Raw genomic sequence first — 14,391 nt, 5'->3', positions numbered from 1 at the left:
ATAACTAAAAATCCACAAATAATTTAAAAATACAGCAAGGAATGCTTCACACTAAGATTTATTCCTATTTGTAAATGCTTATTTTTGATATCCTGTCTTTGTCCTAGTATGACAGTGCAACACAGCAAGTCATAGGAAGAGAGCAAGTTAAAAGCATCAAACACACTATAATTAGTGTTTAGAAACCAGAACTTGTTTAGACAGTTAACATCCAGTTTATGCATCTGATATAGGATACTTCCATTAGTGCTCTTCAGAGATATAGTCATGCTGTCACAGTCATAAATCTTCCTTCCCACTTATACACTGCAAGTCTACCACTCCTCCTGCCCGGTAATATATGAAAAATGAAATTTTATCTGAATTTTTGGGTACTTGTATAGTATAGTAAGAATTAGATCATCATTCACTAAGATATTAAGAACATACACATTACATGCTGGGTATCGATTCCAAATAAATTGTAATTTTCTCTCAAAATTAACCAGAAAGGCACTCAGGCTCCCTTTTGCTTAAATATTATCCAGAACAATTGCATATATACAGTAAAGTTAAAGAAGAAAAAAATTTTAAAGGGTTATTTATGTGGAACGTGTCGATTTTTCACAGAATTTAGAAACAATTAGTCAAAATTTATATGAGAAATAGAACATTTCCAGGTGTAGCTGGAAAGTAGCACATAAAGAATGAAAACCTGAAGTAACCATTAAAAAAATAATTTGTAACTCACTTATCTGGTTGTCATATACAAACTGGTTTGCAAGGAAACTCTCAGTGACTTTAAGGCAAGTAAAGAGAATTTTTTTTTTGCTCTCATGCTTTATAGGCAACATTTTATTAAATAAAAATACTTATTTTATGTTTTCCCTTCAAAACATTCACAGTTACCAAGAGATCATCTTTTTTTGGTAACTTTATTGAATTTCAGAATTTATGCAATCATGTTATGCTTCAAGATATGAAAACTCCATTCTCTGACTTGCGTGTGGTGACTAAGCATGGGGGACTAAGATATTAGTTTCTGAAGAATTTAAATTTTCATTTTAAAAAGCTAACTTTCTTGGCTTAATGGCTATAAAGATAAACTTCCAACCGTTAACTGATGCAGTGTTATCTTCCTGAATCTGTAGACAGACAATGCCAGTATCTTTCCAGTGCCCACATTGCTATGAGCAGCAGAGTATGCAGGCACTGGAATTATAGTGGCAGGAGTGTTCCTCCATATTCCTTTCCCCCTGTCCCAGCCACCCATACCTTTCTCAGAAAACAAGATGGGAGGGAAGGGTAGATAAACAGAAACCTCTTGCCTTCCCCTTCCTCTCAGCAAGCAGAAGGCTTGTGGAGTAGAGCTCTGTACATCCTCTTACCTTGCAGCAATCAGCAGATGTGGTAGGTGGAGGGAAGGATGAAAGAAGAGAACTCAGTCCTAACACATAGAAGGACCAACAGTCCTGAGTCCTGAGTCAATACTTGCACCTCTCACACTACTCATAGAAGGACAGCCATCTTCCCTTTTCTTTGATCATAATAGGAAAAACAATTTTTGGCAGATTACTTTTAGGTATCTTATATAAATTTTTAGTCTCTGTTCAGAAGTCTAATCCAGATGGAAGAAAATAAAAAGATGAAGAAATGATAGAGCTGCATGGATCTAATTTTACTGTGTCTGCTCCCAAGATCTAATATTTATGGCTCCACACTCAACTGTGGATTGTTGCAAATTCTAGCCATTGTGAAGAAAAACAGAAGAGAGTTTTTCGACTTTTCAAAAGAGAAAAACTTTGTTTTTTGTCTTCCAAAAGAACTTCAGACACTTTCCTGTAAAGCACAGTTGACCACCTGAAGCTGAATGTAAGCCAAAAGTCCATCCCTTGTCAACATTACAAATTTGTTTTTAAGTTCTCCTGGTTGAATGATCACAGCACTGAACTGGGCAAAAAATATCTTGCTAGTCTCCTCAGAATATGATGCCAGTTAGTCATGTCATACTACTTCCTCAGCAGTAGTTCTCCAATAGTTATATTTTAGGCTTTAGTCTTCTAGCAGAAGATTAATAAGTCTTACCAGACCTTTAGCTGTACACCTCTATGAACATTTTAAATATCTGTAGTTTGTGCTTCGAACAGAGTTAGTTCAGTGTTGTTAGTCTTCTTTGTATTCTGTCCCTCACGATGGATAATGGAGAAAACAGTGAAGATAAATTTATTGATAAGTTTAGTTTTAACAGCATTCTTTTGCAAATGTGGTTTTATCTGATTTTCAGAATTTCCTTGGGGTGACTTGGTTAATCTCCACTTATTTCACAATTTTAAAAAATAGAACTTGGCTAAGAATTGCTAATTTGAAAAGCTTGCAAACACAAGAGGAAATGCGAAGCTCTTTTCAAAGATATCCAAAGAGCATGGCAGCCATCACATGACCCACCAAAGTATATTCTTAACTTTGTTTTTGAATACAGTTACCACATAAGGAAAATATCTTGACAAAAAGTTAGTGTGTGATTCCTACAGAAAAATTGAGTATACTCTTTTTTGAAGCAAAGAGTTTTTGACACCAATTGTATCATTAAACACAGAGCAAAGCAGGCAAAGAGGAAATTAATTTCTAAGGAAAAAGTCCTGCAGGCATCATTCCCTGGGTGGCAACAGATGTGATTCACAACAGAGCAGTGGAGAATTTTTTTTTTTTTTTTTTTTAAGAAGCAGATGCAGAGCTTTCTGATCAAATATTACTAAGTTGTAAGTTGGCCTAATACCAACATTCTAAAAGGCCACAATAAAACAACAAGTAAGTACTTGCAATATATAAGCATTAATAACTTTGCCAGGAGTTACAAAAGCATATAACCTTTCATACAATATCTGTACTTTGCTTGAAAGATATACTCGTTTAAAAGATAAAGGGCCAGATCCTTAAGCTGCTGTAAATCTGCATAGCTCTTTGGAAGGTCCAGCTGACTATCTGGCCCAATATTTTCAATGGTGAATTTTTGTCAGCAGTAGATATACAAAGACAAACATTCTAAGAAGAAAACTGGGAAAAAAAATATTGCCCCCCCATTGGAGGGAAAGAGAAATAATAGAAAAAGCAAATAGGAAGCATTTATATGCAATACCTCCTCCCCTTTTCCCTGTACCTGTACACCTTTCATAAAAAAACTATGTATGGCCTAACTCAGGGGAAAAAGAAAGACACATGTGATGTAGTCAGATAATAGCCACTGAAAGGGGTATGTCTATTCTTTCCTGTGGAGTGAAGTCCGTGTTAATAACACGGTTTTGTTACTAGTGCTCAGAACAGTATTAACTAACTCCTCTGTTCTCTTTTAGTCCCATCAGTGGGATCACACAAGAATGGAAGCAGCAGAATAGCTAATGGTAGTATGCACATTCTTTGGTGATATTTTCCCTTCTGGTGGGGTGGGGGCAGGGGCACACAAAGAAAACACATGAAAGAAGTGCACCTCTGTCGGTCTGACTGGGGATCCATTGAGTTGGGGCTGAGGTTTACTGTAGAATCACAACTGCTAAAGATTCTCCAGCTTTCTCAGCTACTTCTCTCCCTGCCCTCTGTTTATGCTGCATCCTTGCTGGTCCTGTGGCTTGTATGGGGAGCATGTGTCCTGAGAAGGAGGTATTTAATCTCATGGGATTGTTTTTGTAATTATTTGGTTCTCTGTATATTTTTATACTGACCAATTACATGGGGGGGAAGGAAGGCATTGAAAATAATTCTCTCAAAAGATTCATTTTCAAACAGATGATTGCTGAAACGATACCTTACTAATATTAAAGTACATCATACCACATTTACAGGAGACAAAATAAGAAATCCACACTAATACACTGGCCTCTAGCAAAGGGCTTGCCCAGAAAATTATGAATCTTATTACTCTATGCATCTGTTCAACCGTTATGTGTTAAGTATCTCATTTGATCCAAAAATTCCCTGAAATGTTAATTACAGAACTCAAATGCAAGTCTATGCATTAATAAATAACTATGGTAGGAAGACTGTTTGTGTTTGTTATAATTGAATACTTTGGCTGTCATCACGAACGGCAGACAGCTTGCAGTTTTGCACTCCGAATGTCAGAAACGTTCAATAAATATAGCCAAATATCTTTGTTTTTCCCTTGTGATTAGGATCTTCTTGTACCTTGGAGAGGATAAAATATCATGCTCAGCTGCCCTTGGAAAACACTGGAAACAGCATTCCCCCCCCATAATGGATGACGCCTTTCTGTCAAACTTATATGTGATTCAAGTCCAAACAACATGGCATTTTGGGTAATGGATGCTATAATTAAAATGTGAGTCCTAAAAAACCTGTTGTTTTAGTGGGTGTTCTTAGTAATGGCTTTGTTCTACATGAAGATAAAAACTCCCTAACAAAGGAATTAATGTATTGCTTTAATAGGCTGCACCCTGAGTTAAGTTTTAAAATTTATGAGTTCTCTGCAGCATTGTTCTTTAAACAATGGCATTGTCAAATGCAACCAGTGAGAAGATTAAAGTTCTCCCAGCAGATTAAGTACAAATTATCTGTCCTCCTGTTTCAGCATCATTTGTTCATTTATCACATAAGGTCTAGTATTTCTGGTCAGTGTCAATATGCTCTGCATCCTTGCAGTTAACAGATGTCTTCTCTTGTCGAATGAATTACTTTATGTTTCACGCACTGGTGGCCGCAGATGTGTCACTATAGCAACATCATTAATTTCAGATCTTACCGGAAACATGCACTCCAATCAAACCTAATTATACCACATTGCTTTCTTGTCCCACAATAAGGAAACTATAATGCAATTATTGGGATACTTCATTTTCTATTCTACTGTGGCAAATGAGAGAGCCACTGTGATGGACGCTTCTTGTCAAAAAGCTTATTGATGAAGCACAAACCCAATTTACAATCATACAAAGGACTACCTTGCAATTATGTTAGTAAGGTAATGCTCCTTAGACTGAACAACTAATTCTTAATTATTCCAAGTAAAGCTTGGACCAAAGTATACGATTTGTGCAAGCTGTTTTCTGTATTCTCTTTTTATTTTCAATATTGAGAAACCTGAGGTCTTTGACTGTATAGAAATAGGACCACCCCTTTAGATCTGCTTTTATAAGATCAGTCACCAGGGTGGGCTATAAGAATTGCTGAGCCTTTTTCTTACCTTAAACATCCAAACCTCAAGGGGGAAGTTAAAAGTGAGAGTTATTTAACAAATAAAAATTACTAATAATGTTTGTTAAAATGAAAATACCAATTGTTGTAAACAGCTATTTTGAACTATTTATAATCATACAAAGGGTATCTCAAGGCAGTTATAAACAGATTCTATTAATTCTCTCAATGATATGTTTATGTCTGGGATAAATCTTAGACTGAGACACCAAATATCGGATTTAGTTAAGCAAGTAATATGAAAAGATGATAAATCTGGGTTCAGGTCCCTCACCAGTACCCTCCAGGCACTGACAGTTGTGTCTATGCATCTTTTACACAGATCAATTTAAAGTTAGCCAAACAATTTGACTTTTTTAGTTCCTTATAACATTGCTATTTTATAACCTTTTAAGTCATTAAATTACAACTTTTATCCTTCTTTCAAAACTTTGAAGATAGAGTTTGGATAAGCCCTTGATTTGACAGCTAGCTATCTTCCAAACTATGTCTTAAAGTATTCCACTAATACCTTTAGATATGTGTCTCTTTAGCCATAAGTACACTCCAGTATTAAATGTGTACAGTGAAAGATTGGCATACAAGTGGCCTCTATTTTTTAAAATAAATCAAGCTAGTATGATTGCAACTTGTATGATGTGGTGTGGTGTAAGCAAAATCATTCAGATGCAAAATGTAGTTTTTTGTTTTTGTTTTTTTAAGTGACCCATTCAAATGTGTGCTTTTAACTTTCTTCACTGGATTTAATAAAATAAAATAGTATTTTACAGTTGTAAACCTAAAATTCCATGTGACAAAGTATTTATATAAACATTTCAAGAATAACCTTTATGATTCATTATTATGTTGTACTGTGTTGATCTGCTAAGTGTTTTTGATTAGTTACTATCTTACTGGATCTTCAACTGAAGATATCAAATGGTAGCTTTTTTGAAGAAGAAGAAAAAAAATTGTAGCTTTCAAGCAGAGCAGGTCCAGAGCCAGATCTGAAGAAGAGCTCTGTGCAGTCTGAAATTTTGCCTCTTCCAGCAACAGAAGTTGGTCCAATAAAGGTTTGTCTTTCTCATATCCTGGGACCAACATGGCTATAACACTGCAAGCCTTTTTGTCTATTACAGTTTGGAAAGCTATTTTCATATTTAAAAACATATTCTAATTCATCTGCTCAGTATAAATGTGTATATTTGAGTAGGCTGATTGATTCAATCCCAGAGAACTATGAAATGAGTAAATGAAACCAATGAAATAATGCTTTTTACAATATCCAAGAACCACCACAATAACTAACACACAGCTAAGATCTATGTAACAGTAGAGTTTCTCAAATTTTTGCAAAGACTGTAGGGATATACTATGTAAACATGTTTAACTTTTAATAGCTAACAGAATATGGTTTGGTGAGGCTCAATTCTGTGGCCTATGAAGGGGGCTAGAGGGCAACAGAATATATACTAAGAACACAACGCTGGCCCAAATTTACCCTTTACATACTTGTCCTTCCAAGCTTTTCTGCTAAAGGCTAGTATGGATGGTTGTGTTAATTTTCCCAACATGCCAAATCAAATACAATAAGGGAGAGCAGTTTGGAATATGAAAATGGAGCTTCATAGCCCAATAGTGGCTCAAGAAGAAATTGATAAACTGGTGTTAGGAAAATGGAGAATCAGAATTAACAACAGATGACCATGACTTTTGCTCTCCCTAAGACACTGCTGTTTTGGAGAATGATCTTTATGACTAGTTGTTTTGGCAAAAACTTACTCTCTTACAAACCAGTCCTAACTTTGAGTCTTCTTAAAATATTTTCAAGGGAATGAGGTTCCAAGGGCGCACACAGATGAAAATGGCAGTATAAAGGCTAAAATGGCATATAGCATCTTTTGGAGTAACTCACATGGGTAATTCATGCCATAATTCTACAAACACTAGCAAGTATAGTTTACTATACTGAGTGGTCTCATTGAAATCAAGGGAACTATTCATGGAAATAAATTGTGTGTGTGGTAATAAGGACTTGAAGAATCAGGTCCATAGGCCCTGATCTACGAAAACATGTCAACACGTGCTTAATGTTTAACTTTAAAAAAAAGAATCAGTGGCCGTTTATCCTGTTACTACACAAGGAAATAAATAAAGGTCATATATGAAAAAAAGATTCTTAAATATAAAAAAAAATCAGATGAAAACTGTAGCCATAGATACCTGTTTTATCCGTTAGTAAATATACTAAACGCCCCAACTCCTCTGGTATGGTGCTGGTTCGTACAACGGTTCCAGGAATATTGTCATCCTTCATAATCATCCACCCATAGGCTGCTTTGCCCATGTCCAAATTCACACGTAAACTGCAAAGAAGAGTATATCATACTCAGTGTAAACTCAAGACAATATCTTAAAAAGATGACAATTATAACCATAAAAAGTTATAATTGAAAATTGAACTAAAAGCTGCTTTTATCATAACATATCAGCAAAATCTTGAAAAATGACTTTTATTTGAACTACATATTGAGATTATAAACTCTTTGCAGTAGGAACAGTCTTTTTGTTCTGTGTTTATACAGTCCTTAACATAAGGGGCCCTACGCCATGTCTGGGGTGCGAGGTACTACCACAATAAAAATATATATTAATAGGTTTGCTTGGCCTTTCGAAGAACTATAAAAAAAATTGCAAGTGTGCACAAAGGTTAGAGATATAATTTAGTTACCGTATTGAAAATATTGATTAAAATGTAACGATGTATAATTCAGCGCAATTATATAAATTTTGTAGACAATTTCAAAGGGAGACTTCCATCATTTGTTGATTATAAAAGCTATTTTCACTTTGTGATATGGAGACACATATAAGTTAGCATGACCTCCCCTTCCCAATGCAACCAATGTGCAAAAGGCACTGTAAATGTCCCATCAACACAATCAAGCTTTCATTTCAGAATACAAGATTATGAGTAGTGTCCCAATCTTAAAACCAATGAATTTCACATCCTTTCCCATACAAGTCAGTCAATCAGAGTTGATTTCAGTCCCATTTCTCTTGCTGAAGATCAAATTATGACTTCATTTAAGACTAATACAGTGCTATCTGTTTAAAAGTGCTGCTGGGGACAGAATACCAGCAATTTCTTTAAGATTCCCAACAGGCCATCTTCAGCAATACCAAGATGGCAGAAGTACTCAAACCTTTCAAATGCTTCCCATCTGTACCCTTGCCATCACTGTGTAATGGATACGAATGTTGTTCATGCACAAGCGACTGAGACTCACCTAAGGGGATAGTAATTCACAGATAGCTACATGTCATGTAGACAACAGATATGCTTAATCAGAGTCGTATGATATTTAGCATTTTCAATACACTTATTTTCATAGTGAAATAAATGTTCATCGCTACTCCTTTTGTAATTTGCTCAGCAAAAGACTCCGTAAGGCTCAGGCCAAAAGGAAAGACAGGCTTTTCTGGACACAGGGTTTTTTTCTCTCAAAAATAATTCTCTGCTATCTCCTTAGTTCCTTCCTTGACAATTCTGTATAATCTTGATCATAGGTGCCAACTTTTCCCGGTACCGGTGGATGCTCGACCCCCGCCAACCCCGACTCCACCCCTGTCCCGGCCACATTCCAACCCCTTCCCCAAAGTCCCCACCCCAACTCCGCCCCCTCCCTGCCCCTATTAGACTCCTTCCCCAAATCCCTGCCCCGGCCCTGCCTCTTCCCCGAGCGTGCTGTGTTCCCCTGCCACCCCCCAGTGCTTGCCGCTGCGAAACAGCTGTTTTGCGGTGGCAAGCACTGGGAGCTAGGGGAAGTGGGGACGCGGCGAGCTCATGGGAGCAGACGAGCTGGGACGGGGGAGCGGGGTGGGCACCCACCGATTTTTCCCAGTGGGTGCTCCAGCCCCGGAGCACCCACGGAGTCGGCACCTATCATCTTGTTCATCTGGAGGGCTTCCACTTGGAGATTTATCCAGAATAGCTGGAACAATAACTTCCAGCTTCTTTAAGCCACAATAAAATGGTTTAAACAAGTAGGACAGGCAACAGAATAGGGGACTAATAGAATTTTCTTTTTTAAGAAACGATTATCGGTTCATTAGAAGTACTGCTATTTGTTTATTTTTATTTTGTATAGTGTCTCCCAATCCCAGATCTTTCTTCTGATGCTTGGCAGGGACTGCATTGTCTCTATGTGTGGCCATCACCTAGCACATTATTGATACTACCAAAATACTAATCATGATAAAAGCATTGTACAATTGTTTTCAATAATTTTCTACTTGATTTTCATGGCAAGAGAGGGTACGAGTACCCACGAATGAAGAGTCAAATTAGATACAGATGTTTGTGTGAGAGAGATGTTCTGCTTGGTGCTGTACAGGTTCCACATGTTTGGTACTTTTAATCTTTCCTTTAAAACACTTTTATGCAGTAAGAGAATCTTGATTATATGACAAAAATTATCTTAAATTCAACAGTTCAAAAATAGTTGAAAGGTGACAGGTGACAAAAGCCCACAGGTAAGCATAAAAAGAATGACCTTAACAGAAGGCTAGATGCTGGGGGGGACATGGAAAATTACAATAAGGGAACAACAAGCAACAAGAGGGAAATCAACTGGGGAATATGCTCAGCATCTTAGCTGTCTCTACACAAATGCTAGGAGTATAGTGAATAAACAGGAAGAACTAGTACCTAAGCTAAATCACGACTGGTGTCACAGAGATTAGGTAGGATCAGTCTCATGACTGGAATATTTATATAGGGGGATACTGCTTGTTCAGGAAGAACAGGCAGGTTTAAAACACACGTGTTGCATTGTTCGGAGGTCCAGAAGTTGGTGAGAAGCAGACCAGTTGAAAGCCTCTGGGTTGAGATAAAAGGAGTAAAAAAGTAGGGGTGATGTCATGGTAGTCGTCTACTCCAGACCACCAAATGAGGAGGAGGAGGTGGATGAGGCATTTTTAGAACAAATAAAACAAATCAAAACATAAAACCTGGTAGCAATGGGAGATTAACTACCCAGGACATCAGCTGGAAAAGTAATATGGCAAAATACAAAACTTCCAGTAGGTTCTTGGAATGTATTGGAGCTTTGGTTCAAAAAGTGGAGGACGTAACCAGGGGGACAGGTTTCTTTGCAAAGCACAGCCAGGTGTTAACCTGTGACCCTAGAGGGAGACTGTGATAAGAGGAAAGTATGTATTTGATTATGAAATGGAAGTGTCTTCCTTGAATCACACCCTCCATGTTTAAACTGAAAACTTTTAATCAGACCCTCACTGCCTCCTCCGCTACTGCCTTCCACCACTTCCCAAGCATTTCCAGGAGATGCCAATGGAAGCACTCTAAGCAGCTGCTGTCCCCCTCCCCTGCTGCAGTTCTTCCTTTGGCTTCTTGTTGCTTCATTGCCTGCTTCCCTTATGGGAGCCAAAGGGACACAGAAAACAGCTTGACCTTACCCTACAAAAGTGCCTAGTACAGGATAGCTCCCCTATTTCCGTCAACCACCTATGAGAAGACCAGGACAGGGAAAAGTAGGAGAAGCTGAAATCCACCCTCCAGTTACAGCTCCCTGATTCTCTGCTACAGCCCCCGTATAGGTAAGAATGGCCTGGGGCTCCTTTAACTAGCAGCAGCTGGCAACAGTCCCCTAGGACTACCTAAGAATAAGCTAGAGCACAGTGTGCGCTATCCATTCCCCTTTCCCACTCCCACACACCCCTTTGCACCAGGAACTGTGAGGAGGGTGGCATAAAAACAGGCTATGTTGGCTGAAATGACAGAGGAATTCCCAGCAGGACGCTTCAGGTGGTTTCTACTTCCTTTGCACCACCTGAGTGGAATAAGGAAATTGAACAAAGCAGAGAATCTGCCTTCAAGTATTAACTGAGGACCCTTTCCCTTTCTTAAATAATATATTTGGCCCTGAGCTTGAAAAATCTGGACACTACTGATGCAGAGGTTCTATAGAGCCACAGGGACAAGCATAGATATACATGGATTTCCAGGAGCCTGAGATGCTGTGCAACCATTGCCTGGCATTTATAAAGACAAGCAGGGCCACAGCATATTCTTTCAGAAGTTGCTTGAGAGGCATCTCTGAAAAAGGACGGGGAACAAGTTGGTATGTACTTAATTGTTTTAATTTATGCAGTCATTCTTCCGCTTTAAGCACTCCTTGACATATTTTAAAAATACAATTATAAAAACATACTACTCCAGTAACCCCCTTTATCTGACATTTAACATATACAATCCAACAGCTCAAATAATCTTTAGGTTCTTTAAAATTTTGCACCAGAATCCTCCCAATCACTCACAGTTAGGAAAAACAAATAGGAATTCCAGCATGTCCTAAGATCACCAAACGTGAACTATTTTGGAATACAGAAGGCAGGGAAGTGAACTGGATAACTTATCCTTACTTAATGATCTCTAGCACACTCTGATTTGAGCTAATTCTCTGGCCCAAGCAAATGGGATGGATGATTCTCAAAGAAGATAGGAAACAGGTTCTGTGTTTGTACAGTGCCTAGCACAAGGTCCTGGTCAATTACTAAGGCTTCTAGGTGCTGTGGAAATACAAACAATTGATACTGCTACTGAGCTCTTTTCACACAGAGGCACTGTACTCCATTAGAAAATAATGTCTGTGGTTTCAGTTGATGCCCCTTGGGGAAACTTACTTCAAGGATCAGAGAGGAAAAGGGCTTGGATTCCTGTATGGCAACTGAGTGAAAACCAGGGAAAAGGCAATTGATTTAACTTCCTTCAGTGTTTCCTGAAAGCACTGAAATAAAGAAGTCTTGCCTCTTACAGAAAAAAATTAAACCCTTACTTTCAACCTCTTCAGAAAGACACAAACTTCTGGTTTAGGATGAGAGTGAACAGGAATCTGATGAAGTGAGCTGTAGCTCATGAAAGCTTATGCTCAAATAAATTTGTTAGTATCTAAGGTGCCACAAGTACTCCTTTTCTTTTTGCGAATACAGACTAACATGGCTGCTACTCTGAAAACAGTAATAGATCTTACATCCCTAACTATATATGGTTATATATCAGCGGTGGCCAAATTTACTGACCCTCCAAGCTGCATACGACAATCTTCAGAAGTTCGAGAGCTGGGGCACACCTTCTGGGGTAGAAGCCCTTACCCCACCACCCTGCTGCAAGGCAGAGGTCCCAAGCTCCCCCCACCCCCAAGTCTCGTAAGTGGAGAATGGAGGGGCGGGGGCTCCTCAAGCCACATTTTAACTGTAAAAGAGCTGCATGTGGCTTGCAAGCCACGGTTTGGCCACCACCCCTGTTGTATATGCAGTAGGAAGTGATGAAATATCATCAAGGAATGGCAAGGTGGTCTCAGATCTCCTTTTTTTATGGGTTTCTTGGATATGCTCAAGGAAAAATAAGTTTATCCCAGAGAAGATGTAGTGAGCTGAGAAAGCCTAGTAGTTATTCATCCTCAAAGAAAAAAGTCAACTGAGACTTCCTTCCTAACATGTCCCATGGTTTTGACTTGTTGGCTAAGAGATCATTGGTTTTCAGAATTACACAGGTTGATATGTTATTGATGACATTCCATATGTGATTTTGGACTCTACAAGACAGAATTCACAGTCTGGCTAGAGAAAATTAATGTTACTGGCAGAGTACAGGAGAGGCAGAGGCTGAAATTTTCAAAGCAGTCTAGGAGATTTAGTCACAACTTCCATTAACATTAAAAGAAAATACGTCAGTCTTCCAGACTGCTTTGAAAAACTAAATCAGAATACATACGGACAATGATTTTGAGATCTGAGAATGAGGTAGGAAATGAGGTATAATCGAGGGAAAGATGAACGATTGTTATCACTAAAGATTATTCAGAAGGTAATGATATATCACATGGGAGAGTACCCAAAGAAATGGTGGAACAAAATATTAAAATGTACTAGGAGAAATTATTGTTAGCTTTACTGATATTCATTGCTGCTAAAAGGACTATTGTAACAGGAAAAGAACAATCTCTGGTGGCATATGTTAGAGAGACATATTACTGAGATGAGTTAATCTCATTAAGAACTTTGGGGATCAATTTCTTGCAACTGTGTACATTGGAATAAGTTTTTATGTACCAAAGCCTATCTGATACCTTACACCAAAGCTAAATCAGAAAAACCAAGAGATGGAGAACAGCTATTAGGGAACTTATTTTACCCCCTAACATTGAAGGACTTTCTAGTGATATCCCTAGTCTTGTTTTCAATGCCCCAAAGCAATACAGTTTCCATCACTTCCCCTCTCAGTTTAGTTCAACAGATCTCTCACCAGCTTTCCCCTATATTCAGGGCTACCTTTCCTTTTGCTGTTTGTCCCATTACCCCGACTAGCCTGGGTACTGCACAAATTCTTCCTTTTTCATCCTCTGTTCTTTCTTCAGCAGCCCAAAGGATGGGTTGAGATAAACTGGCCTAAGTTCTGTGGAGAGCCTATGGGTTTCTGTGGCAGATAAATATGAAATCTCCATTTTTAATTTAGGTAAATATGACACTCAAATAATGCAAAACAGACCAGTATTTTTATATTATTTATTTTTATATTTAATAAATGTACTTTATTGTCTCCCAGTTTTCAATACACTACAGAAGATGTCAGAGGGAAAGTGGAGATTTTAGCAACTAGGAAAATATGAGAAGTTTTAGAACTCAGGAGTCACTTGAGGCTTTTGGAAATGACAAGGGGATCCATCTCTTTCCCGCCTCTTTGTGAGCAGGGAAGAGGTGACTAACACCTGAACTCTTCCTTCCACACCCAGCAAACTATGAGGGCCACCAGCTTCCCCAAGGCATCCTCGCCCAATATCTGGACATGGGAAACTATCAGAAATATTGCAGTACTATGATTAAAGATAAAGGGAAAACTCAAAAGTGAGATCACTGCATCTGAACTAAGTCAGAGAACTGGATGCTATCCCGATAGCATAGTCAGGGTCCCCAAATGGGGAACAATGCCAGCAGAGATGTCCTAAGACCTGGTTTGAGGCCTCAATGTGGTCCTAACCATTAAGTTCATGAAGCACAGCAGGAATTTTGGCTGGTGCCTGTTTCTACAGATGAGCCAGAAGGAGTGGAGTGGAGGCTGCACCAGAGTTTACTGAGACAGCAGGAGAAGAGCAAACTCAGCTGCCACTCAGACACTCTCAGACCTGGTAAGAGGGTGGAGGGCTAAAA

General features: G+C 38.5%; 1 protein-coding gene across 2 annotated transcripts in view; it reads right to left on the bottom strand.

Annotated features, from left to right (window-relative positions):
- ATP9B (ATPase phospholipid transporting 9B (putative)) overlaps positions 1-14,391 on the bottom strand; it is a 283,165-nt gene that overhangs the window by 54,470 nt on the left and 214,304 nt on the right. For both annotated transcript variants that reach the window (XM_074944742.1, XM_074944743.1), the window contains exon 13: positions 7,387-7,529. In XM_074944742.1, the coding sequence (XP_074800843.1) occupies positions 7,387-7,529 (143 nt within the window). The remainder of the gene's footprint in view (positions 1-7,386; positions 7,530-14,391) is intronic.

The sequence above is a fragment of the Natator depressus genome, chromosome 2 (genome assembly GCF_965152275.1).
Source record: "Natator depressus isolate rNatDep1 chromosome 2, rNatDep2.hap1, whole genome shotgun sequence".
NCBI lineage: Eukaryota > Metazoa > Chordata > Testudines > Cheloniidae > Natator > Natator depressus.
This window is presented reverse-complemented; position numbering and strand designations above follow the sequence as displayed.